Here is a 27,654-nt window from a genome sequence, read left to right on the forward strand (position 1 = left end):
TGTTTCGTCAGTCCCTTATATAATCAAGTTGGGTGGAAGCAGGTCAAAGAATCGGAATCTTTTGGCAAAAAGGATTTGGAGTTTTTGTTTGGAACAGAAAATAGGTTTGACAGTGAGTATTTTCCAGGTTAGGACAATGTTGTGGCAGATTGGAATTAGAGGTGTCTCAGGGATTACAGCTATTGGAAGCTGAATGTTCTCTATTTCAAAAGGATATGTTAGACATGGGGTCCATTGGAGGTGGATTTATTTGCATCAAGGCTGGCGTATCAATTGGAACGTTATTACAGTTGGAGACCGGATCCGTTGACAGAGGAGGTGGATGCGTTTCAGTAGGATTGGAACAGAGTTCGGGGGTATGCCTTACCTCCATTTGCGATGATTCAGAGAGTTTTGTTAATGGTGAGGAGACAGAGTTGTCAGTTGGTAATTGTGACACCTTTTTGGGCAGGTCAGGCTTGGTTTCCAGGTTTGTTGGAAATGGCAATAGAGGAGCCATTATTGATTCCGGATACAGAGGACGGACTTCTAGGGGCTGAAGAGGTTTTTCATCCTTTAGTTTTGGAAGGGGCATTGAGCCTTCTTGTTTGGAAGATTTCAGGAGAGGTGAGCAGTTCAGAGGTCTTTCGGAATAGGTTCAGGAGTTGCTCAGAGAGTCTTGGGCTCCAGGGGCCAGAAAAAGGTATGTTGGAGCATGGAAGAAATGTGTTTGTTGGTGCTTGGAAAAGGGTTTAGTTCCCGTGGAGGCATCTGTCATACAGTTGTCCATTTTTTTATCAAGTTTATTTGGGAAGGGTTGAAGTTATAGAACTATAAATTGATATAGGTCTGCAATTGCAGCAGGGCATAGTTTAGTAGGAGGTTGTTCTATTGGTAGAGAACCGTTAATCTGTAGGGTCATGAAGGGAGTAAATTTACGGAGACCGCCGAGACCTAGATACAATTGTCTATGGGATGTTAATAAACTTCTAATTTTATTTGAAGGGTGGCCTATGAATAGATATTTGAATCTGAAACAGTCATCAGGTAAGTTGGCAACTTTGCTGTGTCTTATTTCTTTTAGGGGAGTTTCGGATGTCCGAGCTTTGGACATTTGTAACAGATGTTACAATCCAGATGGAGTGTTATTTAGGATTTACAGAAGGACAAAATGCCAGTCTTCATCAATATTTTATCCAAAATTTGAAGAACACCCTAAGTTGTGTGTTGTTAATTGTTTAAAGGAGTATGAGAGCAGATTGAGCGAGTTCAGAAGACATGGGGACGATCAGTTATTAATTTTGTATGTGAAACCATTTAGACTGGTAACTTCAGTTACAATTGCAAGATGGGTGAGAGGTTTTATGCTAGAAGCAGGTGTGAATCTGAATGATTTTGAGGCTCACTCGATAAGGGGTGCTATGGCAAGTGAAGCCTTCATGTCAGGAGGACGTTTGGAGGAGATTTTGCATGCAGCAGATTGGTCTAATGCTGATGTTTTTGCAAATTTTAATTTGAAACCTTTGGGTCATGTTTCGTCTGTGGTTGTAGCCCAGCATTGAACATGCATAATGACAGCCTCCATACCTGTCATGAAATGTAGATTCTCCAAGTTTGGTGTAGAGAGAATCTGGATTTCATTTCATTACATTAAGGACACGGAGGCTAGCATTATCCCTCCCACCCTCCCAGGTAAGAGTTTGGAGGGGGAGTGGATTTATAACCTTGTGTTCATCTATTTATACATTAGTAGGGTTTTAGAACAAGTGAATAAAATCTTTTATTGTTTGTTACAGATAACCAGTAAGAAAAGGGGAGAGTCAAACTTCACGTGTTATGGGTCCAGAGCAGCTTAAAAGAGGAAGATGGCTGTTGTGACAGAGTTGATATTGGTTATGGACATTCTAAGTTCAGGAATTTTTTTGTTAATGTGATGTCATTCTTTAAAGAGCTGCAATGAGCTGGCAATAAAAGTTAGTGCATAATGCTAGCCTCTGTGTCCTTAATGAAATCCAGATTCTCTCTACACCAAACTTTGAGAATCTACATTTTCATATCTGGCCCTATTATTCACATCTAAGGGACATTGAGGAGCACACATTAAATCATGCAAATCAAATTTTTTACAATCAATAGAGGCCATTTTCAGATTTTCGAATAAAATGGGGAATAAGCCAATCAGGTAAATTCTGACTCTTTATAGGAGCAAGTGCCTTACAGGAACCTGTTAAGGAGCTGCGTTGCGGGGAATGGCTAACCATGCTGCGCTCCACACCCAAGAAAGATCATTAACAATCCCTATTTTAACCCCTTCATACATTGTACATAAGGAATTAGCATCTCCCGATATTGGAGTGTATATAAGTGTAGCAGCTCTAAATGTTTGGTATGGGATCTGGAGTGAAGATGGAACCAGGCTTATTGAAGCAAGAGAACTGCTAAGCGGAACTGACGCAATCTCAAAGCATAATCATAAATAGCTGTATTCGCATTAGGGACATGGGGGTACAGCAGTGTAACACATGCAGTCATGAATGTTTGTTTGTCTTTTTTAGAATTGGGACAAAACAAGTGTCCTAATAACGAAACAGGGCTCACAATAGAATAGAGTTCCTGTGTGACGAGGTGGTTAGCTGGTACGAGGAGCCTTGGCTCCTCGTATTATCGCGAATAATCGAGATAGAAGTGAGATTGATAAGTGATTGGTTGGACGTCCTTTTTTAACGAACCTTCTTTGTGTTTAACAGTCACTGTGTGGACAGAACAAGGGTCCAGAAAGGTGGATAAAGACCCCGTGCCCTAAAGAAATTGCCTCTACGACATATAGGCAATGAAACATGTCGGCCCATCATGAAATGGTCTGCAAGGATGCAGTTTGGTTTAACTTTGAATAGGCCCACGAGTTCAGAATAAAGTGGTTTGGTGACGTGTGGCCTATCTTAATTTTAACTTCACTGGGTTTATTTTTGTTGTCAGCAGACACATATCTATTTTTCACTGGTTTTCTGGACACCCTTATTTTATGCAAGATAGCGACCGATGATGAAAAACGTGGGCACAGCTGGTGATAATTAACCAGTAAGCTCTGTTGGTGTTGCTCATGTGAGATGCTATCTCTTTTTTCACAATTTTTTTCATAAATGTATTCACAATGTTATGTCTTAAATGCACCTGTTGAAGTGGAGGGTATTTGTGGATAACACAGTGACTGTTAATTTGAAGGTCAGTTTTATAACCAATGAAAAGATAGGGCCAGCGTAAGTAGGGACAATACCTTAGAAATATGAAGGATTGTTGTTGGGGTAGAAAATTAATTGGTATGAAACACAAAAAGTACCAGGCTGTTCCTAAATAGAGTGAAGGTTTGCTATTAGTGACTGTTGTATGTCGTGGATGAATGTGTGGGTATCCACTGTGTTGGATATAATGGCCTCACACACCCTTGCAGGTGTCATGCTTCATCATTGGCAATGATCCTCGTTGGGTCGGCGGTGCAATACCCAACGGGCAACACCTTAAAGAGGGGCTCTTTGGCGGAGATCTTTTTCCAACTGCCATATGGGTGAAGTGTGGGTGAGGGGCCAGTAGTATGTAGACGTGAGGAAAGAATTAAAATTGGAGTAAAGGGTACCAGGATCAAGTTTATTCTAGCGGTCCCTTATTCCAAATTAAAATTGGAAAAAAGAATAGGCTCGTAGGGAAATAAGGTCCCCTAATGCGAGACTAGACTATGGAGCTTATCAATCGGTCGACATGTTTCTCGCTGGTAGTCCTCTGACTAGCGATTCCTCAGGACCAAGAAAATTAAACAAAAAGTTGTTGATTCATTAACTATCTACATGTTGCCTTTACCTGCTAAAGGACATTTTCCAATTAGTGTAAAGGATAAAGATACCTGTGTTGCGCTGTAATTGCCTATCTTTATTGGGTGAGCTACAACAACAGTACCCGGCAGGTAGAGCTGCGGGTTCAACCTCTCAATTTTCAGGTTGTTTTACTCCGTGCTACTACCGGAAGACCTACCCCTCTCTGCCGGGACCGGATAGATGCAGTGAGGGGTAGGTCTTCCGGTAGATAGGCAATTACAGTGTTTTGTACATCAAGATTGGCCTCATATTAAGCATTGTAAAGGTGAGTTAGTTTGTTTCTGTCAAATACCAGATCAACTCACATTTAAGAATGACATATTGTTGAGGGCTGGTAAAGTGGTTGATCCAAAAAAGTTGAGGACCAGAATTATTATTCTAGCCCATAGAGGACATTTGAGGGGCCACAAAGAAAATATTAAGAGCTTCTTTTTAGTAGCCATATATGGACAAAGATGTTTGATGACTTTGTAAATCATTGTCAGGAATGCATTTTATCCAATAAACCCTGGAAATTTAAGAATACTCCCTTAAATGCCACTCTGTTACCTTATGAGCCGTGAAGTAAGTTGGTATTAGATATTGCAGGACCCATGTCTGCAGTACTAGACAAATCCAGGTATTTACTTGTGTTGACAGATTTTTATTTCAAACGGATTTACTACAAATTTGTAGGTGAAATATCTACTCAAATTATTATTCAATATTTGGAGAAGATCTTTACTTTCTTAGGTTATCCAGATGAAATACTTACTGATAATGGTGTTCCGATGATTTCTGGGAGTATGAAAATGTTTATAAAAACGTAAAGGCATAAAACATTACACAATTGCTCTATATTCTCCTCAAGCCAAAGGTGCTGTCGAGGGGGCTAACCGTTTAGTCAAGGAGGGTATCCAAACAGCTGTGATGTGTGGATTGAATGTAGAAAAGTTTATTCAGGACAATGTATGGGTGTATCATAACAAACATCACAGCACTACAGGAGTTTCCCCTTTCACACTTTTGAGAAGAAGAATTTCCCACACAGGACTATGTCTGAATTGGTTGCAGGACAAACATCATGAAGGGTTGGTGAATTTAAAGGAAATGCAACATAAAGTTGAGGCTATCCAAGGTGTAATGAAGGTATTTCAAGACTCCAAGAAACGTGTATGCGAACAAGAAATCTGTGTAAGAGTATGGGTCATGTGAAGGTTATGAGAAACAAGAAATCTAAAATTAATGTTCACTTTAAAGGTCCCTATAGAGTTTCCAACGTAGCTCATTCTTCAGTCATGTTGGATTAGGGGCGTTGGTGGTCCTTTAGAAATGAACTTCTACTCACAGAATTTCAAAGTTCTATTATAAGAAATAAGCTGCCTTGTCATAAGGGGCTGTTTTTACCAGCTGTAAGTGACTCTTTGTTGGGAAGTTCTTCTTCTTGTTCTATGATCACAAAGGACAAAACCCTTGTGAGTGTGCAAGACAATTTAGTTGGATCCTCGCAGGATGTAACTGAGGCAGCCAACAGCTTTTGTGCGCCGCAAGGGTGGGGGCCGGGTTTGGGCCCCTGGGGGCCATTTTTGTTCAAGGGCCGTTTTTGCAGCATTGCTGCAAAATCAGCCCTGTAACAAAATCGGCCGAAAACCGTCCCCAGCAAAAAGCTCGGTCGCACCCCCAACCTCTGTCAGTTATAGTTAGGTGAAAATATCTGAGATAAAATTTTAAACTCAAAAAAACACTTCTGATCGTAAAGAATTAAATGGCACTTACTAATTTATTTCTTACTTATTTCTTTTATAGTGCTACTCATCACAGTGTAGTGCCCCAGACTACTTTTCAACACATACAACAGGTTGAGAAAAAAAATGATGATCTAAACCCATGACTTGCAGTTTGCATGTAGCTCCTTGGTGCCGCTTCATAGCTCACTGTGCAATTGCAGCTTATAAACTGGAAGTAACAAAAGTATCTGTGTCCAAAGCATTAACCGACTGAGGTATCTACATAAAATACAAATCTTTGATCTGTATGTTACGCAGTGTGATTTGTAGCAGACACGTTAACCACCTGTGCTACTGTATGAGTACAGAAACTACAGACCTGTGCCAGAACTACATTAACTACCAGAGGCAGCTTACCATCATTATATATATTATCCCCTGAAAATTACAGGGAACACAATGATCTCTGCAGCAGGTGTCTTAACCCAGTTAAATATTTTAAAATGCAGCCTCTTTGTGCCCAATTAAGAGATCTAGAACAGATGTACTCTCACATTTGCCTTTGTTGACAATTTCTCTGCAGCAGACTTTTTTAAATAGTGGACTGTCAAATTCCAGTTTTCATTACTTTGCCAATCCTGACTCCATCCCCTTTGCTGTGATTAAGACCCCCAATGTATGGATTCCAGAGTCAATTTCTCCAATTCCAGAAAAGCCATTGGCAGAAGAAAATACCAGAGTCCCCAGATCAGGAAGTCATTATCTAAATACAAAGCTGGTCATTTAGGGTACGTGTTGGTTTTCTTTAGGAAGTGGGGAGGAGTCACTGAAGGACATAAAGACCTCCCAAGTCCAAAACCAGGCCACTGGATACCTCATCCCACTCAGGGACAGGACAGGGAGTGATGGGAGGGACATTCTTATGCAGGGGCAACATGGGCAAATACAAGCTTCCCTGAAGTGAAGGAACAAGTTAAATAGAGAGCACATTATAAAGACTAGTTTAGAAACGTACCTGTGTCCTTGTCTTCTGTACATCCTGCACGACCCAAAAGCATAACAAATGTAGTCAATGGGAGTCTTTGACCTTCTCGCTCATATTTTGAGGACTTGGCTAGACATTGCTTGTGCTGTCTCTTCGAGACATGCTGCATCTACTTAGTGGGCTCAGACCCACCCATGGGCATCCCATTCACTGGCTCCATTGTTGCTCTCCTATTATCACATCGCTGCTGACAGCACGCAACACCCATTGGCCTCAAAGGGCTTCAGCCCCCTGCCCCCTGTTGTGTGTGCCAGCCCGGGATGAGACAACTTCCCGGGCACCCACACCGCCGCACCGGAGCACTTCACAGGTCTTTAAAAGACCATTTGCTTGTTAATGAGGCTTTGTTGTTTTTCACCCCTTCTTAGAGCCCCTACAGCTCCACTCTGCCTATTGCTTGGAGAATTAGCCCCACCCGAAATGTTTTCTTAGCCCCCTCCCGAAATTTGTCTCCAGTTGCACCTCTGGCTGCTGACATATGGGGTCTTCTCCACCAGGCCTGTCCGGGCCCTTTGTCTCTTGGCCACCATTGTCCTAGCCAATTCAGATGATAGCAAGGGCAGCATTTGTATTAAACACACTGGAGTTAAAGCACTTTCTGTTTACATTTTGAGGCCACGTTCTGTTTAATCAGTCTCACTGACACAATTTGAGCAACACCAGCCCCTGTCGTCCACCAATTACATCCATGTTAGCTGCAAGTCAGTGGAGATTGCTCAGTGGGTAAAGGTGCCTAGTGGCTGGACCAATCATGCTCCTGTAAATATACACCCCGACGGTTCAACAGCTGATTCAACTTCTTCAACGCTTAGGCATTTGCCAACGTGACCAGGAATGGCGAAGTACTGGCCTTTTTTCAGATGATGCTCTCATGTGGAGGAGTTTCCAAATTACCACTTAAGTGTTTTAAATTCATCTAAGGCTGACCCTTGTAACTGGAAACTCCCTTGCCTCAGCACTAACGTTTCTGAATGTCCCAGGCTCGATTTTTAACAAGAATGGAAGGAGCCACTTGGGGAATCGGAAAAAAGTCTTCTTACTTCAGCCAGTCCTGCATCCCCAAAGGCACTGAGACATCACTCATTTGATGGTTCCTTTAGTGGACGTTAGTATCCCATCGCTTGAGACCCTTGGTCTGGGGCCTATGCAAGTGCAAGCAGATTCAGCCACATGATGTAATCAGATGAATACTTTCTATGGTTTCCTTCACTTGGCCTTCCCCAAGCTGCTAAGGGGGGCCTGTGAAGCCGACAAGGAGCAAAGGGTGGGGCCAAGAGATTAACCTCTGATGACATCAAGGGTCAAACTCGTTTGAAGTTACAGCCCGCCCCGCCCTGGCATTCCCATGATTCATCAACATGATGTCTTAAATGAACAGCCAATGACACGTATCAATAAGGTTCTCCCGTCTCAGCACCGCAGCGTGCAGGCGGAAGGACAAGTGAACTGCTGGTGCATCCTCCCCGTAGGCCGCAGTCCTCTCCCCCGGGGTGCTCAGGTAGACAGCTCCCTCTCTCACAGAGACCAGTGCGATCCTTGTTCTCCGCTCTTTCCTTCCCTCTGAGTGCTTTTAAAGGCCAGCCGGCGGGCGCGCGGGCGGGCGGGGAGGGAGCTGCCTCTCCATCACCCGCCCCTCGCGCCAGCAGAGCCACGCGACCGGTTCTTGCTCCGGCTGCAGCTCGCGCGCGCCTCACGGGCTCCCATCACTGCGCGCGCGCCTCCCCCACACCTGGCGAAGCGGGATGGGCGCCCTCACGGCCCAGGGGACGCTTCCTGACAGGACCAGACCCCGAAGGGCCGCCCTACTTGTCGGTAGGCAGGGGCTCCGCGCATCTCCCTGTTTTATTATCTCCGGAAGCGCGCTGGGCTGCCTTTCTTCGGGGATGTCGCACCGAGGCTAGTTTATTCAAAATGAACCTCGACAGGGTCGCACTCTTCCTTTCACTTAGTGCGCGCGGGGGGGCTGCTCAGGGAGCGCGCTCTGTTTCCACCGCAGTTCAGGCTGATTAGCAGTTCACCTACTACATATTAAGTGAAAACTATAAATGGTACTTTATATTCCTGACTGCTGCATAACATGGCTAAAAGCCATTGCAATTGACTATGCTTGTTGAGTTTGTTGTGGCTTTTTCTGGACTTTGAAACGTCCTGAAGAACCTTAACTAAAGCATTGGATGGTTTGCTCCTTCAACTCCTCTTACTGACAACATTTCAAAACAAAATCTTCTGTTGTGACATGTTCCTCGATTAGGGATTAGGGGCCATATGTATCAACACATTTCCCCATAGACAGAGAATGGGCAAAACCCTTTGATGCATCTGGCCATTGGTGAAGTGTTGACTCCACTGGATAGCTGCCACTACTCTTTGGCCAGTTGACTCAGGGTGTGGCTCTGTAGCAGTCAACAGGACACAGTCGAATTAACTGTTAAGAAACTAAAAGCTTGTATTGAATTTTATAAAAGTAGCTTTAAAACAAACTTCTATTTTAAAATAATCTGCGAAAATGTGGGCTCCAGACCAGATATCCATGTAGGGAAGTGTGGCAACGCAACTAGAGTGGCTTACTGCGGAGCGTGGGGCTCACAGTTCGATCGCTCGCGGCACCTCAGCTCGGCATCATGCGACTCTGGGCAATGGCTCACCTAGTCTTCCCAACAGGCCCCAGTGCCTTGAAACCGTTAATGGGTGATTGATATGTTCGTGCTTTACAAATAGGAATTTTTATTATATCAACAAAACCATAATTTGGAAAAAGGAAACTTACCTCTTGCAAATTCTCTCTTCTTCCTTCGGAAGCTGTGCCACCCTGAACACTGTGTAATACACAATGGCAACTCCAGACACCACCAGAATCCAAGCCAGGTGTTGAACCAGCCGCATCCTTTTGTGTTTATGGCAAAGTGTGCAAATCTACACAAGGCCACACTTCCGTAGATAGTGTTTCTTCTTGAGTGGAGCTAGCAAAAAAGGCGGAGGTGTGATCCAAGTAATTTTTTTCTAATTGGTTACTAAGAAAAATTAAATCCGATAATTTGGAATTCCAAATCCAGAAATACTCTGCTGGGAAGACGCCTAGTCTGGTAACTTTTAGTCAACTAGTGCTGTAGGCTTCTTGCTGGTCTTGGGTGAAGCTTGGGGATGGAAGGAGACTCCTTCCTTGCAAGAGTGTCAAGAAGACCTTGTGTGGAAGGTAAGTGTTGTATGTGGACTCCTGCGGTCACCTGTTCGGAGACTGAAGGCGATGATCTAGCGGTCGGTCCTCTGTAGAGCAAGGCTTGGCTCCTTCTGGTTGCAGGAAGTGCTTCCAGTTGCTGTGGTGTTCAGGTTTGCTTGACAAGGGGGAGGTCAAACACCATAAAGTTGTATTTGCTCTTATATGTAATACAGGTGTGGCGGGGCTCTTGCGTGGCACGACTTCATCATAGTTCCCCTGCCTGTCGTAGAGCTGAAGTCTAATGCAAGTTGATATGTATACATTTACTAATAGGGAAAAGAGAAAAAGCACTGAAGCAGGATTGTGTTCCTACTCCACCAACCTCTGACCGCATTTCAGTCTGAGCAACAACTGCACTGTGTTTTCTGTTCACAGAGATGGCCGCTGGTTGCAAAACCAGCAGTGGCCTCAGAGGCACTGTCCAAAGTAAATGGAGATCCGCTTAAAAATTAACTGATGCCAGAGTACACCATTAGCCAGTCATGGAAAGCAAAATCAGTGCTGCATTCGGTACATTACAATTCCTGAGGCCTGGCACAGCTCCTGTGAACAAAGTTTATAACTCTGCTGTTGTGTCCGTGTGTATATGTGTGTGTGTGTGTGTGTGTGTGTGTGTGTGTGTGCGTGTGTGTGTGTGTGTGTGTGTGTACATATATATTCATTGAAAAAACCATAGGTTTCAGGCACGTTCTAGTTAGAAATTAGCATTTAAAAAACCTTAGAAAATCACTTAAAAAAACATAGGTTTCAGGGGCGTTATAGTTAGCTGGACATTTCACACGTACAAAACCATAGGAATTCCCCCATATATTTAGTTCAGCTAACTATAAATCACGCCCCCGCAATGCACTGCTGATGACATCACATATTACATCACTCATGACATGGTCAGTGACATCACTGATGACATCTCAAATGACAGGCAAAGCCCCCTCCCTGCACAACTACGCAAACGCACCCCCTGATGCATTGTAAATTAGGGGATTAAGTCCCCTTGAGGCCTGATGGTCCATGGGGGCCAACTAGCCCACCACTTACCTCCAGTAAGTGCCACAGAGCTGCGTTGCTGAGTGGTGTAAAAAGGGGCGTTGCCTCTGAACACCTCTCTGCAACACAGCTCCCTGGCGCATACGGGAGGTACCTGGTAGACTAGTTGGCCTCCATGGACCGTCAGTATTCAAGGGAATTAATTCCCCAACTTACAACTCGCCTGGGGGTACGTTTGCACAGTGGTGAAGGAATGGGGCGGGCCCTGAGGTGATGTGTGCAAACATGCCCTGTGGTGCGTTATAAGTTAGGGAATTTATTCCTCTTCAATCCAACTAGCCCACCAGGTACCTCCAGTATGCGCCAGGGAGCTGCGTTGCAGAGAGGTGTTCAGAGGCCACACCCCTTTTTAGACCACTCTGCATCGCTCTGTCATAGCAAACAGTAGTGTCCCGGGGGTGGGCACCACGGGACACTGCAGGAGCCAGCCCTGGGGGTTGGCGTTCCCCAGGGCCATCACAGGCTCCAAGAGAGGGTCGCGCGGCTCCCTCCCAACATCTCAACAGCCAAGAGGCTAGACCCCCAATTTTTTTAATCTTAGTGCCCCGGGGAGATAGCGGTCCCCGGGGCGTGTGGGGGGGCTCGAGCCCCCCACACAGGTATATTATTTTTTTTTTAAAAAGAAGCCCCTGGGGGTTGCGGTTGGCACATTACAGGCGTCCCCAACTTTGAAAAAAACAAGCCCCGGGGGTGGCGGTTTGCGGGGGCGTGTGCCCCCCGCAAATATTGTTTCAAAGCCCCGGGGTTGGCGGTCCCCGGGGCAGTGAGGGGGGATTGGGGCCCCACCTATACATTTTTTTATGCCCCCGGGACCTGGCCCACCCAGGGGCTTCAATGAAACATTCATTTTTAAAAAATGTTTAGGCCGTATCCATGGATCCTCCGCACATCCGCAATTTGAGGGACTCCCTGAGCAGGCCAAGGGGGTCAGGGTCTTACTCCCCTGCCCCCTTTTCTTGTTTTTTGCGCTAGTTTTACTGTTTTCGTGTGCCTCGGTTCTACCGTGGCACAAGATGGCTGCCAACACTTCCTGGTTTGGAGTGTTGACAGCCAATTGGAATGCAGCTCGTGATCGGCAGGGTGCGCGGATCCACCGCGCCTCTATATATCGAAACTTTTATTTGTTGATTTTCTCAGCAACTACTGAACAGATTTACACCATTTGAGAAAAAGAGTTCTTTCTTAGGCAAGGGCTACCTTCATGCCAAAGTTGCTGTAATTCTGTTCAGCAGTTCGAGCTATAGCTGTGTCTAAAGATTTCTATGGGAAATGCATTTTTTCACCTCTTTTTCTTGAATTTCTCAGGAACTACTGAACGGATTTCCACCATTTAACAAAAAGAGTTCTTTCTGAACCAAGGGCTACCTTGATGCCAAATCTGGTGTAATTCCGTTCAGCAGTTCGGGCTGTAGTCGTGTCTAAAGTTTCCTATGGGAATTAACATTGAGAAAACAAGTTTTGGGCCCCCCCCTTTTTTCTTGGCCCCCATTTGCCGAATCACCCCGGAATTTTCAACATAGGAGCGGACCAGAGCGCCCCACGAGTTTTGAACATTTCGCTGACTTTCGTCAACCGGCGCCAAAGTTATTGGGAAAAGAATGTTGCGAATATCCTATGGATAATAGGTCCTAACTATAACTACCTACTGGCGAACGCCAGTATGTTATATATATATATATATATATATATATATATATATATATATATATATATATATATATATATATATATACATACACATATTTTTTTAATATCAAAGATTTTTGTTTTAAGTTTCACAGTGATTCAATGATATTACAGATGAGAGTAATAGGGAAGCCCCACAGGTAGACGTTTGTAACTTGTAACGAATGGCCATGTGGAGGAGAGAGAAGGCGCTGCGGGGTGCTCCCTTGCCGGTAACCCTCTGGAGCCCACGTATCCCATGATGATGGGGTGAAATTGCTGGAGAATGGCCTTAAGATAACTAACTGAGCACAGTAATCCATGACACGCCTGTCAGGAGGTGGGAGGGTAGAGAGGATGGGGTTGCCTCTTGGTGGAGGGTGGGGGGTTAGTTTTCCTTATGCATGACTTGTCAAGGTGGGATGTGAGATTTCTATTTGCAAATGCAGCTCTTGTGGTATTATTCAATACATATGGTTGGTTATACAGAAGCGCTAAGATGCCTGTTTTTTGACAGGAGGTCTATATTAGTTCACATGCTCATCCAAATGTCTATACTGTATTGGTACATGTTTTGTAAATGCGTGATAAAATTTGTATAAAAAAAAGTTTCACTGTGATTCATCAAACCACGCCAAAGTTATACGGAAATAAAAAAATGCTTTTAAGACAGAAACACGTTCCTAACTATATCAACCCAGTGACCACCTCCACTAACGTAATATTTTTAACAAAAAAAACCACACTAAATTCAGCTTTTCTAGTTATTTCTAGTAACTATAGCTCATGCTATAAGGTAACTATAACTCGCACCCTCGCCATGCACTGCATCTTTGATATCATCTCTGAAATGCTTGAAATAACCATTGATGAGAGGACTGTGCATGGCGGGGCGTGGGTTATAGTTACTAAAGATAACTATAACTGGTGAATTTCAACTGTGTTTTTCTTAGTTTAAAACGTTATGTTGTCACTGAAAGTTTCACCTAACTTTAAATACACACGCTATTCATGCATTTGTTAAATACAATTTGTAAAGGTATGTATTATTAAAATACAAGTGACTTTGGAAGCCATTCCCTTGAATGTAGATTCCAATGGATATTGAAAATGAAGATGATTCTAGGTGTTGTTTTGACAGGCCTGCCAAGCTTCCCAGGTATGCTGCTCCACTCCAGCATTTTTCTTGTAATTCTGGTAATTGTATTGTTTTTATGCCATTATAAAACATAACTATAAGGTACAGAATTCAAAACTGGGCACGAGCCACAGCACATCACACATGAACCTGGGAAACCTGGCAGCTATGTTTCAGTTAATTAAATAGGAAGCCCCATATTGCATGGGACGTGCTCCTTTGCTGCTGATGCATAAAGAATTATACTAGCTCTCAGAGTCGTTAACAAATTCAAAGTTCGTTTTTGCTCTAGATAATTAGTGAAATGAATTGCCTATTTAAAGAAAGCATTGCATAGCTCAGTCTCACTAATACAAATTGTCTGAATTGTATCTCTCTTGTCAAAGTTAGAACAAAGCACATGAGTCTTGACACGGACAACATAAATGTGATCTGTTTCTGTGCTTCATGTGCATAATGATTGACTTCTAGGATAGCTCAGTGAGTTAAATGTTCAACAGTAAACTATGCATAGTCCAAGGCTTGGCATGAATAGATTTGAGCCTGCTTTCTTAGCAGTACTATAGTACTAGGTTTAGGCGTAAGGTTCGTGGGCGTGTCTGTGGGTGTGTTTTAGTATCTGCATGAGCTTCTCTAAACCCCTCCTCATGTTTCCCTTAACTCCATCTATTTAGTAGAATATATTTCCCTTTCTCCTACCGCTTCCCCTGAACCATTCCACATTTACTCCTAAAACGTGTACTTCAGCACATGGAGTTCTCCCACTGATAGTGGGCAGGCTTAGGCAGAGATCTCCTGCCATAAATTGGTCTATAGCATTTGTGGGAGTGCAAAGGAGTACCACTTTGTGCACTCAAAAATGCTTATGTGAAAATGCATTATTATATTCAGTATAATCATGTTCTGTAACCACATTTTTATGGACCATCTCTGTTTATTGGTTTTCACTTGAGTTTTCACTCAAGTCAAATAATATAATTGAGAAGGGAAGAGAAGAAGGAAAAAAAGAGAAAGAAAAACGCCACCACGTCTGCAACCTAGAGACTACCCCCCCCCCCCACCCCCATCGCCTACCTGCCCCTCTCCCCAGCACACAAAGAGCAAGGGATTAACCACATTTTTAAACAGTTCAATTTGAAGGACGACATTCCCTACAATCACTCAGAAACTAACAGTGTAAGCAATGCTAAGATTGCTTAGAATGTGGGTATTCGCCTGGTTATTTACTGGTAATCCTTACTACTCAATGTCCAAGTATTCCTTGATACAGTCCTGAACCCCTCCTACCCTTTCCCTCTCCCAGTGATATGGAGGATTGCTTTTTTTACCCCCTCCTTATGCACTTTTTTGCTTGAGATACAGCAGGATATCCTGTGGTAAGCTCCTCCCTTGTACTGGCTGCTAAGTAACAGCGCCCATATTGGGGAACTTATTTTGGCGTAAATCACATGGCACTACTACTAGGCTGCAACGGTTCACTAGACACGGTCATGATTGACACCCCTGGTGTCAAGAGCCAATGCTGGTCCAATGAAGGTGGACCAGACACACAGCTGTTACTGGCGAACACAACACTTAACACTTAAAGGTGCAATACTGCACAATGCCGAGCCAGGCCGCAGTTACTGTTTGCTTCTTACACATTTCACACACCTTGGCTAGCATGGGAATGCTTGTTATTGGTCGGAAGTTATTGGGGTCAGAGGGGTTTTCTTTAGGTTTTGTAAGAAGGGGTGACGACCAATTTTTAGGTAATCTGGGATGGAGCCTTGCAAGAGCGATGCATTGATGATTTTGGTCCAGCAAGGGGGATGATATGGTAGATAGAAGATAGGCATTTGGAGGAAAAAGGGTCATTTAAGTGGTTTTTGGGTTTGATAGTCAATAACGTTTTTGGAATAGCAGATCGTGAAGTTTGAAGGATGATCATTGAGTGTTATGTTTGGGCGATAGCAGAACAGGTTGGATTAGATCCTCAGCTTCAGAATTCCTTGGGGTAGCTGAGTTATTTGTGGCCACCAGGGCTCATTCTGTAGTGAGTAGGCTTTCACTGTGAAGAAGGAAGAACATTCTTCACTACTTAGCTGCAATTTTGAAGTCAAGAGTAAGGTTTTGGCCAGTTTGTGTGATTGTTGTTTTAACATTTCATAGAGTTTCTTCAGTCTGTTTTTAGCATTGTCAAGTACCGATCTAAAGACTTTTTTAACTTTTAGAATAAGTTTGTTCTAGAAGATTCTAGATTTTCTTAGAAGTTTGAGATAAAGGGAAGAGGGATGTTTTCTCCATTTCCGTTCAGCTAGTCTCAGTTTGCGTCTTTCTTCATTAAGGGCTTCATTGATTCATTGAACCACAAGTTTTTGTCTTTGTCCGGAATCCTTTTGAGTTTTGGTGGGGCTAAGTAGTCAATTAGTTTGGTCATTGTGGAGTTGTAATGATCCGGGAGTTCATTGACATCGGACAAGTTATTAGGAGGAAAGAGTTCTTTCTCACAGAAGGTAACTAGATTGTCCCAGTTAAGATTTTTAGTGTCTCTGACCCAATGCTGGGGCTTGATTTGCTGTGAGGAATGTTTACTTTTTGTGGCGGGTATTTGGAAGGTAATAATATGATGGTCTGACCAATCACATGGGATGATCAAGATTGATTCAACCACTTTTTCTTTAGAGATGATCCAGTCGAGTGTAGCACCTTTTGAATGAGTTGGTAGTGAGCAGGCTTGGATCAGGGAATGGTCTGCAAAGAAGATGTTGATGGCATTGACCTGCTTATCAGAAGGATCATCCCAGTGAAGATTGAAGTCCCCTAGGAATACGTCACTGGAGTGAGGGGTCGAGTTTGTGGTAATGATTTTCATTAGTTGGTCTATGAATTAGGTGTTTTTACCTGGGGGATGGTAAAATATATTTAGATTGTAGGGGTGTTTATCTGAAGATTTTATGGAGAGTCAGAGGTATTCACAAAATTCAAGGGGTTTGGAATGAAACTTTGAGATAGGAATGTTGGATCAATGTATGAGAGCGATACCTCCACATGTTTTGTGTGTTCTGTCTAGTCTTATAATGTTGTAGTTGAGGGTTACAAGTATGTCTAGGTATGGGGAGGATGATTCCATAAGCCATGATTCCGTTAAGATGGTTACGTCCACTTATCGGTACAGGATGAGGTCAGTGATGTCAGAGGAGTGCTTCATGGCTGAGTGGCAGTTGAGTAGGAGGCAGGAGATCCAATTTGATACGTTTCCCGGAGGAAGGTCATGAAATACATGGGTTAAGGTTACTCTTTGTAGGTTATTAGGGTTTATCTTTCTGTTATTCAGCTGTGAGGTTCTGTTAGGATGATGGGTACAGGGAGAATAGGAAATGTATCCTTATTGGTGAGGGGACATGGAGTTGACTCATAGAAGAGTAGTAAGGTTTGGATTTCAGAGTCGGTTAAGTAGTTATGGTGTTTGCGTGTACAGTATTTCTGCTTTGACCGAGGCAGCGGGATAGTGTTTGGGTTGCTGTTGGCTGAGGCTAATGATTGTTGAAGATTTTTGAGAGAGAATTTTTTGAGATTTGTAGTCTATATTTAATTTCTAGGATAACGTTTTGAAGGTTCCAGTATGGCATGTCCGTATGGGTTCTGAGTGTGTCTAGTTCAAAATGGTATGAGGGAGAAGAAAGGAGCGGCGTGCAAGAAAGGCTGGGGTTAGGAACGCTGGGAGGTTTGATAACTGTGTTTGCAGTAAGGTAGGTTTGTGTGGTAGAGATAATGGAGGTCCTAGTTGACCCAGGTGAGGGGCTTTTTACGATTCACTACCAAGGCCTCATTGTTGAATGCACCATGGGAAGTCAAAGAAGGGTTGGGGGGAGCTGGTTCTGGCGATGGGGTTAGGAGCAAGGTAAGGGATTGATGAGGGTTGTGAATTATGTTCTAATGGTGGTGAGTTGCTGTTGCTTCTTTCGAGGTTCTAGACGGGGTGGTTTGCTGTGATTCTCAAGGGATAGAGGAATCTTACTGATCCAAAAGAACTACGGGAGGTGTGTTTGTGAAATAAATATCCCGATATGGAGTAAGTGATGGGAGTAGTTGAAGACGCGAGCTTTTAGTGTGGGAAAGTATTTGTTGAATTGTTCTAATCCTTTATTGGCTGCTTGGATAAGAACAGTGCCATTTTTTGTAGGAGGTTATGTTTAGGTTAGCGGTAAGGTTTTGTGAGGGTGCAATTATAATCTTGGTTCCATATGGAATATTTTTCTTATCCTGGATGAATAGGAGCTTAGAAAAGGTAGTTCGCCATTTGGCCATTTTTCTAGTGAAAAATATATGGTCATTAATTAGAATGCCTATATTCAGGTTGAAGGAAGGGTCAAGGAACAGAGTATCAGGGATTTTTCTTAGCAAGTTGTGTTTGAAGGTTCTGGTAGCATTTCTAGAGAGATTTGAGGGGTATAGAATAGAGCAGGAGTGTTCTCCTGTAAGTTTCATAGATATTTCCGCCATGGTGAAAAGACGAGTCTGTGAGCAGCTCTGACCTAAGGTAGTTCAGGAGGCAAACTAAGGGATGCAATGCATTGGAAGTGTAGGGTAGGTTACGAGGTAGTCTGGAATAGGAAGCGTACCATGGGTGATCTTTTAGATGATCGTATCTTGCTTGAGAGTTCTTATGGGGTGCTAATATTAAATAGGTAAACCAGTAACGTCAGTAGGATAGGCGTCATTTCAAAACAAGCTGCTCCAGTGTAGACACAAGCAGTGGGAGCCCCAATAATTTTCTTTGTTCTGGGTGGAAAGACCATTTTGCATAACCTACGGGGGAAATGCTAATGATATATTATTCAGAGGGAATTTGGACAATGCTTCGATTAATTATCAGAAGGGCCAAGTACAACTGAATTTTGGGTACCATTACAAGATGGCTGCCACTTTGTAGGCAGTGGTAGAAGGTATCTTCATTGCCTTTCTTATTTGTTGGTGAGAGGTCCTGTTTTGCTTTTTATGGTCTCAGCCATTTTGTACACTGGGGGGTTAGAAGTGGAATGGGCTGGGGTGAAAATGGCCTCCGGGATCACCCATCCCTCAATGTTCAAACAAAACTGAAAACACTTTTTGTCTGGGGCCCCACCTGCAACACCAGTCTAGAAAGGGGAAGGAGGGCTGCTCCCCTACTGCAGAAGGTCGACAAGAACTCGGGCAGCCGGGACACAAGAGGAGGAGGAGGGTGGGCGCTCCAAAAACAGGAGCCTTCAGGAGGCTCCGTGCAGCTGGTCAACTCGGGCAAAGGAGGGAGGATGCGCTTTAAACGCAAAGCCTTCACAAGAGGCTGTATCGGCTTCTGTGTTGCATGCATGGCAGCCTGACTGCTTGCTCAAGCATGAGGAGAAAGGATGCGGTCTCAGCTGACTGGTTCTAACAGGGAGGAGGGAGGGCAGTTCAGACGAAAGAGCCTTCATTTGAGGCTTGGTGGCACTGGTGATGAGAGAGGAGGGCAGGCAGCCCAAACAAAATAAAAGAGCCCACACGCGAGGCTCTGTGGTCCAAGTGATGAGGGAGGAGGGCGGGCATTTCAAACAATGAGAGCCTTCACGGGAGGCTCCGAGGCTCTGGTTTTGAGGGAGGAGGGCAGGCTGTTTAGACGAAGGAGCCTTCAATCAAGGCTCAGTGGGTCAGTTGCAGAGTGTGCGGCTGCCAGGCTGGACGACCCCACACAAAGGCATAAATGGAGGCGGTACTCACCGCAGCTGGGAATCTGGTGTCTACTTCAGTCCAGCAAATGCAGGCTGGGCGACTTCACTTGGAGGCAAAATGAGGCGAACTCCTCGCTATTTTGGTATTTGTGTCCCCTTGAATCCAGCAAGTGCAGGCACGGCTGCCAGGCTACTCTCAACTGTCCTCAAGACGGGAGACCAGATTGCGGCTCCTGCCTGGAAAGGAAATCAGCGGTTGTTCTCCCAACTTAGGAGGATGTTGGCACAAGTAGGAAAGGCCGATCGGGCTCCAAGGCAAGACATAAGGGTCCCGCCAGATGCCCTGATGTAATGGCAGTCGATTGGCAGGACCCTCCGATCCCTAGCTACCTTATTGTGGCGAGGACCACAACTGGTGCCTGCGAGGATGAACTACGTGCTGCAGGCAGGCACACCTCAGGTGAGTTTCTAAGTCCTCCAAGAATGTTCAAATGGTGGGACTTGGTGGGAGAGTGTGTGGGATCCAGGGCAAACGGGAAGCTCCAGCTTCGGGAGCTCCCTTCTAGAGCTCCTTCATATTCGGCGGCCAGCTTGAACTTGTCCAATCATCCTCCTCCTCCTGTACTGTTTCAGGAATGGTGTAATTGTGTGGTATGAAATGTTGGTTCATTTTGATCATGGTCAATCCACGTTGTGACAACTGCACCATCTATACTGAACACACGCTCAGCAGACACCCTGGCTACAAAACATGCCAGATACTTTATTGCCACCCTGCTGAGCTCTGGCCATTAGCTCTTCTTCCCATACCAATGCATCAATGGGTTTTCATCCACATAGACCACGTTTGGATAATCCTGGAATATCCTCTGAAAGGTCATTGGTGCTGCCACTTGCTCAACCTCTTCTGCCTTGTCCTCTGCGCTGGACTTAAGACATGCCACTTGAAACCAAGCCAATGCAGCAGTCGGGTCCGATTCTTCTGTTGCTGCCGGTGTTCTGATTGCTGGTGTTGGCTGCTGTGATACAGGACTGCCCTCTCTGGAAGTTGAAGGCAGCACCCCAGAACTGTGGAGTAGGACTGTTAAGTTCTAGCGTTCTTTTTCCAGGTCTCCAGCTTGCTCAACAATCCTCCGCTTGTATTTTGAAACAACCCCATTCAGAAAATGGAATGAAAGTGGGCAGAATCTTTTTGAACTGTGGATCGAGTAGTGTGGCACAGATGTACTTTTTGGACGACATGATGTCATTTTGCAGCCTTGCATTACAAGCCAAGCGAAAGATTAAGCTCTCAACCAAGACATGCGCTTTTGTGTTTTCGTTCACACCTGTGAGTGTGAACCTTTCAGACACCTTCTTTAGCTGGTCCTGTAGCAGATGCAACAATGGGATAGCTTGGCTCATCATACTGTCCTCCTTGCGATCTTCCCGTGTGAAAACCTCAAAAGAGAGTAGCAGCTGTGTCAGGCATTTGACTAGGCCCCATTTTTCCTCATCCATTGTCATGGCTTTCCCAATTGCATCTCCTCCTCTTTAAATGACAGTCATTGGTCTGTTTGTACTGCTCAAAAAGATGTTGCAACATGTAATAGGTTGAGTTCTAACGTGTTGGCACCTCCTGAATCAGGGCTTTAACTGGTACTCTATTAGCATGCTGAATAATCCGCAGCTGCTTCCGGGCTTTAAAAGAATGGCTGAAATGAGTGCAGATTCTTCTGCAGGTGGCCAGTATGTTGCGTATTATGTCTTCTCTTTTAAGAAAGTCTTGTACAATCAGGTTGATGCAATGCGCCAAACACAGGACCCTTATAAAGCCAATGTCTGCCGCGGATAATGTTACTGCTATTGTCGGTGGCAACAAATCCTATTCTGAGGTCTCTGGGTCACAGCCATTCAGAGACCTTGCTGGTAAATTCATCCAATATGTTTGCAGCTGTATGTGATTTCTCCATTGCAAACAGGGTCACTGTTGCATGCTGCTAAACGCTCTTAAAACTTTCTTTAGGGCCAAGACCTGAAGATAGCTTTTGCCTTACCCCTACAAAAGAGATCCAGAGTGCAGTGATGCACTTGTAATCATTTGGCTGACAACTGCTTCACATGTCTGTTGTCAAGTGGCTAGCATGAACAAGATTTTGCTGCAAAGATTGTCCAACCAGTTGCAGCACATCGTGATGCAGCGCTGGATCAGCAAGTCTGGCAAAATAGGTCCGACTTGGAACCTTCAGTGTTGGGAAGATGGTTGCCACAACTTCTAAGAATTCCACTCCTTCCACAAAAGAAAAAGGAAGGAGATTCAGCACTAGCATTTGTGACAGCTTCCCATTGTACAAACGCGTTGTTGGGTGGTTGCAGTCGTGGGGCCCCTGCTGCCTAAACATGCCCGTAAAAGTAGCCTGTATTTTCTGGGGCCACTGACGCAGGCGACGTTTAAGAAGGAGGTTATGGTAGACTCAAAGTGCATGGTGGTGGGGCAGTCACTGTATGCTGTGGTAGCTCCATCTGACTCTGATTCTTCTTGTGCCATTGTGAAGTCACTGAGGTGGGTGATTCTGTTGGTGGCAGGACTGCTTTGCATGAACCCTCTTCTTCCTCATCACCTCCCACCATGATTGGACTTGTAGCTGATTTCCCCAGTTTTCCCCACCTTCACCACCATAACCAGGATCAGTGATTTTTTAACATAGAAAAAAACACAGCTGAAACGAGTCTTCAGCAACCAAGCTCATTGAAGCACAGAAGATGTGCAACATTCACAGTATTGGAAAAACGACAACAGAAGATGAATCAAACGAAGTACCAATTCATATGGTGCACGCACTAGAGTATCTGTTGCATACTTTATTTTCTTGCACCCGTCAAAGTATAGAAGTGAGTGCTCTGGTATGCACTTCGCTTGGATGATTTCTATAACAAAGAGTCGTCCTCATCCAGTATGAGAAGGGATCTAGTCATAGCACACTCCTACACGCTCCTTTGGCGCTTAATTCGCGTGTAGGAGGGTGCTACGACTGGATCCCTTCTCATACTGGATGAGGACGACTCTTTGTTATAGAAATCATCCAAGTGAAGTGCATACCAAAACACTCACTTCTATACTTTGACGGGTGCAAGAAAATAAAGTTCGCTACAGATACTCTAGTGCGTGCACCATCTGAATCGGTACTTCGTTTGAGTCATCTTCTGTTGTCGTTTTTCCAATACTGTGAATGTTGCACATCTTCTGTGCTTCAATGAGCTTGGTTGCTGAAGACTCGTTTCAGCTGTGGTTTTTTTCTATGAGACGATAATCCACCTGAATTTGTTCTGCCCTGAGGCAGCCCTTATCGGGCAAAACGCGTTGGCTGTTACGTGCTGGTTTATTGAACATCATATTTTGAGGCTGTGTTCGTGCTGTTTCTTAGATCTTCATACCTTGAGTTTCTTGGCTGTTATCATCGCGTCAAGAGAAATCAATTAAACTTTGGACATTTTTTCACATCTACGAAGGACATGTGTCTCAATTCATCAATTTGATTGATCAAATTTAATAATTGTTTTTGTTGCCTCTCCATTCGCTTTTTCTGTCTTTATCCAATTTTAATCCCTTGGCAGTGGACTAGGGAGGTGGGCAACACTTATGTGTTTAGATTGTGTATATTGGTGTATAGGTGGGTTGTGCAGCACCGAATCCCTTACTGCCATCTGCTGCTGTGTTTTATAAACTTTATTTGCTCTCAGCACCGGGGCGGAAAATCACAGAGTGCTATATGTCAAATGTGTCATCTTGTTAGAGCGGAGATGCCCCTTATATATGTTTGAACTCTCATTGCCTAGCATTATAATTGCCCAAACCGTTATCAACGTAGAGTTGCGAAATTCAATCAACAAAGGAAAGATAGTTAGTTATACTACAAAAGGAAGGTTAAGTGTATCAGCAAACGAAAATGTACAGTGAAGACATCTGAGCGGCCTGTGCTCGCCTCTTCTCTCAGTTTTGAGGCAGGTGTTTTTAACCAAACTATGTTCTTCATGCAAGCAGCCTATCCTCCCCTGAAGGGTGCATCTTGGTTACATATTGCAGAAGTCATAATTCCAAGCATATGTCACCTTTTATCTAACCTAAAAAGCATTATTCTCTCAAACATTGTAAAACTACTAATTATTTTCTTGGTTCCTTTAAGGTTCAAGGCCACAAAGATAAGTCAACCATGCGTGCAGGCTGCAGTGCACCTGCGTTTTATAATTAAGAAGCAAAAGACGAAAACATAATGTTTTACCTCAAATTGTCATTTTCACAGAAACATTCGCATGTTTTTAGAAACCATTCTAAAAGCACAATTCAAAATAGGGAATACATTGCTAATGTTTGGACAACGGTTCAAATCTATATGTTTATATTTCTTAGCTTTCACAATTCCGCACTTTTGAACCTTGATCAAATATTAGTCCCACCACTAACTAGTCTATTTTACACAGTTCTTCACAGAGAACATCTTGCATTATCATGGCATTGGTCATAGAAATGTTAACTGGCTTAGGCTGTGGGATGACACAAGGAGATGTGAAGCAGGTGCTCATCAACGCAGGAAAACACTGTACACAGCAGCAGATTAATACTAGACCTGTGTGGTGTTCTGAAGCACTCATGTCAGCCACAGCTTCCAGGTTCTGGAATGTGGGGAAGGTTGCCAGGCACTAGTTTGAACTGTTGGTTTTTTCAGTTATCTTCAGCCTGCAGCTCGATGGGGTCTCTGTACTTCATGGTCCTGAATAGAGATGCTTTCTACCAAACTACGCTTCAGCTCTCCTTCTTGAGGGACCTACTTCTATATGTTGGCGACGATTTACCTACACACTGCATGTGACCATAGGAGACCCCAACAGCCATAAACGTACAAGAGGAAGTGGATCCTACCTTACGACTTCCAAACTCCATCTTCGAAGACCAGCCCACACTTTGGTGCCGGTGAAACGCTGTGTGTGCCTGCGCTCACCAGATTCCTTCTTCATCCTTCGTTGTGCCCTGCGGAGTGCTGTCTAGAATGCCCTGCGGACTGCTGACAACAACCAACGGTAGGGCGCCGTTTCATTTGCTTCTGGCTGCATTTTTAATCGTTGGGTTAAGCCTGCCGGCTCTACCGGACTTCGCAAGGAGATGCATTTGCGGTTCCTATCCCGATTGGGCCTTCGACTCGCGAAGCATCTCCCACTGCTGCCTGACACTGCCTGACCTCCAACGCTCCACAATTCCAAGGCCCTCTAGCGTGTTGCCTGCTGTTGCCTGGCCTTTACGTCAGCCCAAGCAACACATAGCCGCCATCTTCTATCTTCAACTTCACGCAATGTCGCCGGCCTTCTTCTCTTCCTGCTTGCCTGCCTGGTTTACTATCACTTTTCTTTGGGTGTTGCAAATATTGTTCTGCATTGAACCTACCCGCAACTATCGGGACTGCTGCACTGGGGCCACTCACAGTAAGAGTTTTCTGCACTTCACTGTAGCACTTTATTCGTTGTTTGTTTTGGACACGTCTTCTTTCCTTTCATCTTATTTTCCCCGAGGAGCGAGTGACCACCGATGATGAGACAGGGGCCTGTCTGGAAATTGCATACCAGTTACCCCGCTTGGCGGTGTTTCCGTGAGGGGTCACTTGCTTTTCGCACATTTTTCCTCTATTTAAAGTAAGGTCCAATGTGTGGTGTGGACTGTTGTGAACCACTACGATTTGGGTCACCCTGAGCGTTTCGTTCTGATGTGTTGTCTTGGAGAACAGATATTTTAAACAGGGCAGAGCACAGTGCATTATCTCATTATAATGTGGATAAGAGAGTAGTGGGGAGTAGGATGTGTTCGACCCCCCCTTGAGTCACTGATACATCAGCTCGCTATTTGGATTGGGTCTCATTGTGTATTATAGCCACTCACAGTAAGACAATTTCAGCGGTGCATGTTTCTTTTGTGCCCTTCGTGTAACTCACACATTAGGGTAAAATTGGAGGTGTCCTTTTTCTGCTTGTCCGTTTCTTCAGCGCTGATGCGCACAGCTACCCTTTCTGTCATTCATTTGCGTTCACGTAATGAACAGCTGTTTGGATGTCTACAAAGAAGAAGTAATATGTAGTCACTCCAACAACTGCTCCCTTTCTGATACACAGGTGTGTGCCTTTCACGTTGATACACACAGCTTACAATTGTGTATGTGGCTTCTTCACTCATGCACACAGCTTACAGTGTTCACTACATAATCTCAGTATACCTGCATTTTTCGCTGAAGCACACAGCTCATTTCAACGAACAGTCCTACTACATTCGCTGATGCGCACAGCTGTACTTACTTTATAGGTATATACCACTTAATTGACATGTCTCTTCAGCACTCTTATTTTTCATTGTTGTATTTTTTTGTATTACTTGTTCTCATTTCACATAGCATTTACACTATGCAAAACGTGACTACACCGCCATTCTTTTCAACCTCTCCAGGTGATCCTCCTCTTCCCTGGAAAAAATGGAAAAAGGTATTTGCACATTATGCTCGGGTTTGTGCTACTTCTTTAAGCACAGAGAGGAGAACCTCTCTCCTCATGCATTGTTTAGGGTCAGAGGGTCAAAAAGTGTTTGAACATCTTCCTGAGCTCTCTGATAGTGACTCTGCTACTCAATGAGTATGAAATTTGCAATAAAAAACTGGACTTACATTACCTCCCTAAAGTAAGTACTGTTCTTGAGCGGTATCATTTTGGAAGAAGGATGCAAAGGCAATAGGAGTCGGTTCAGCAGTACTTAACAGTTTTGCGTAAATTAGCCTCTACATGTAACTTTGGTTCTACCTTGGAAGAGGGCTTGAGGGATCAATTTATGTTGGGATGCTTACAAGTCAAAACGAGGGATGCCTTATGGCAAAAAGACATTCCCACTCTTCAAGAAGTCATAACCATTGCCAAGTGTCATGAACATTCCAAGGCATGTGTTGACATTATAAAGAAGGACTCTTCAGGCAACAAGAAAGAAAATTCTGAGGTTAACGTAGTGGTAGATAAAGGTGTTAAACCCAAAACTAGTTCAGCTCAAAAATTGCCCTCTCAGAAGAGCTTTCAAGGGAAATGTTCCAGGTGCGGTGACTCCGTTCACATGGCCATTTTTGAAGACTTTCTAGGCTGGAAAGTTATATGCAAAACTTGTGGGAGAAAAGCGTTAGTCTCCAAGTGCTGTAGGTCAGGCAAGGATCACAAGAAGGTCAGAGAGGTTGATCTTTTCGAGGAGGATGTAGAAGAGGTTATCATTTGTCAAGTTGCAGAAAATACATGCGATGGGCCTCAAAAACTGTTACTAGTTAATGATGCCCCTGTCAAAATGCTATTTGACTCTGGAGCCAAGATTACGCTTTTTCCCAAAAACATTTATGAGTGCTAGATAAAGTCACTCTTTTAAAACCTGATATCAAACCAAAAGGGTATGGTGGGGTGACCAGAGAATTACTAGGTTACTTTTGGGGCATGTTAGAAATGGGGATCTCTAGTTGGCAGCGGCTGGCGCCGAGGTCCAAATAGGGATCCTTCTTCCCAAGTCAGAGTAAGGGGGCTACACCCTTCGATAACACCTGCTTAACCCTGTGGTAACGTAGCACGAGCAGAAAGGCCTATCTCAGAGGCAGTGTTTGAAGCATTTATGACCATACACAATAACACAGGTGAGACGCTACAAAACGGACACCACAAGTAGTTATAGAAAAATAGTTATCTTTATATAGACTGAACACGAGGCTTAAAGAGCTCAAGGAGCCACAATGCACATAATTACAGATTCACTTCAAAAGCAATAAAGGCACTCAAAAAGCATGTGGAATGAACTTAGATTGAGGCCGGGGTCCGCGCATAATGTACCTGAGATTTAAAGGGGCACGACATGCAGCCTCACAAGGAAGCCGCGGTGATGACAGGCGGACTCGCAGCGGCCACAGCTCCCAGCGGCGTGCACTCACGATAATCCTGGGACAGGGCTTAAAGGCGGTCACCCAGCAGCACACGCAGGTGATAACAAGATCCTCAAAGTGGTGACTTAGTGCAGGCACTCAGCGGCACAGCTCCTCAGCTGCAGCGGCCCAGAATAGTGATAACGATGACTTTGGTGACACAGGCAAATGCGGGCTCTCAGTCGCAACAGCTTCTTAGCTACGGCGGCCCACAATAGCGATAACAAGGACTTTCAGCCCGTGTTCCCTTCAGTAGAACCAGAGACTCTGGAATTCTCAACAGAGGCCTCACCTGCGAGTAGAATCCCCCTCAAATTGGAATCCAGAGAGCTGATGGGTGAAATCTAATGTCCCTGAGACTTCAGCAGGA

The 27,654-nt window shown here is 44.3% G+C and overlaps 1 protein-coding gene across 2 annotated transcripts in view; it reads right to left on the bottom strand.

The window, feature by feature from the left end:
* The window catches only part of LOC147678591 (alpha-2,8-sialyltransferase 8E-like), a 123,766-nt gene extending 113,650 nt beyond the window's left edge, over positions 1-10,116 (bottom strand). For both annotated transcript variants that reach the window (XM_086946609.1, XM_086946608.1), the window contains exon 1: positions 9,364-10,116. In XM_086946609.1, the coding sequence (XP_086802735.1) occupies positions 9,364-9,479 (116 nt within the window). In that variant the 5' untranslated portion in view covers positions 9,480-10,116. The remainder of the gene's footprint in view (positions 1-9,363) is intronic.
* Positions 10,117-27,654: the final 17,538 nt, after the last annotated feature.

Source organism: Lissotriton vulgaris, chromosome 12 (assembly GCF_964263255.1).
Source record: "Lissotriton vulgaris chromosome 12, aLisVul1.2, whole genome shotgun sequence".
Classification (NCBI taxonomy): domain Eukaryota; kingdom Metazoa; phylum Chordata; class Amphibia; order Caudata; family Salamandridae; genus Lissotriton; species Lissotriton vulgaris.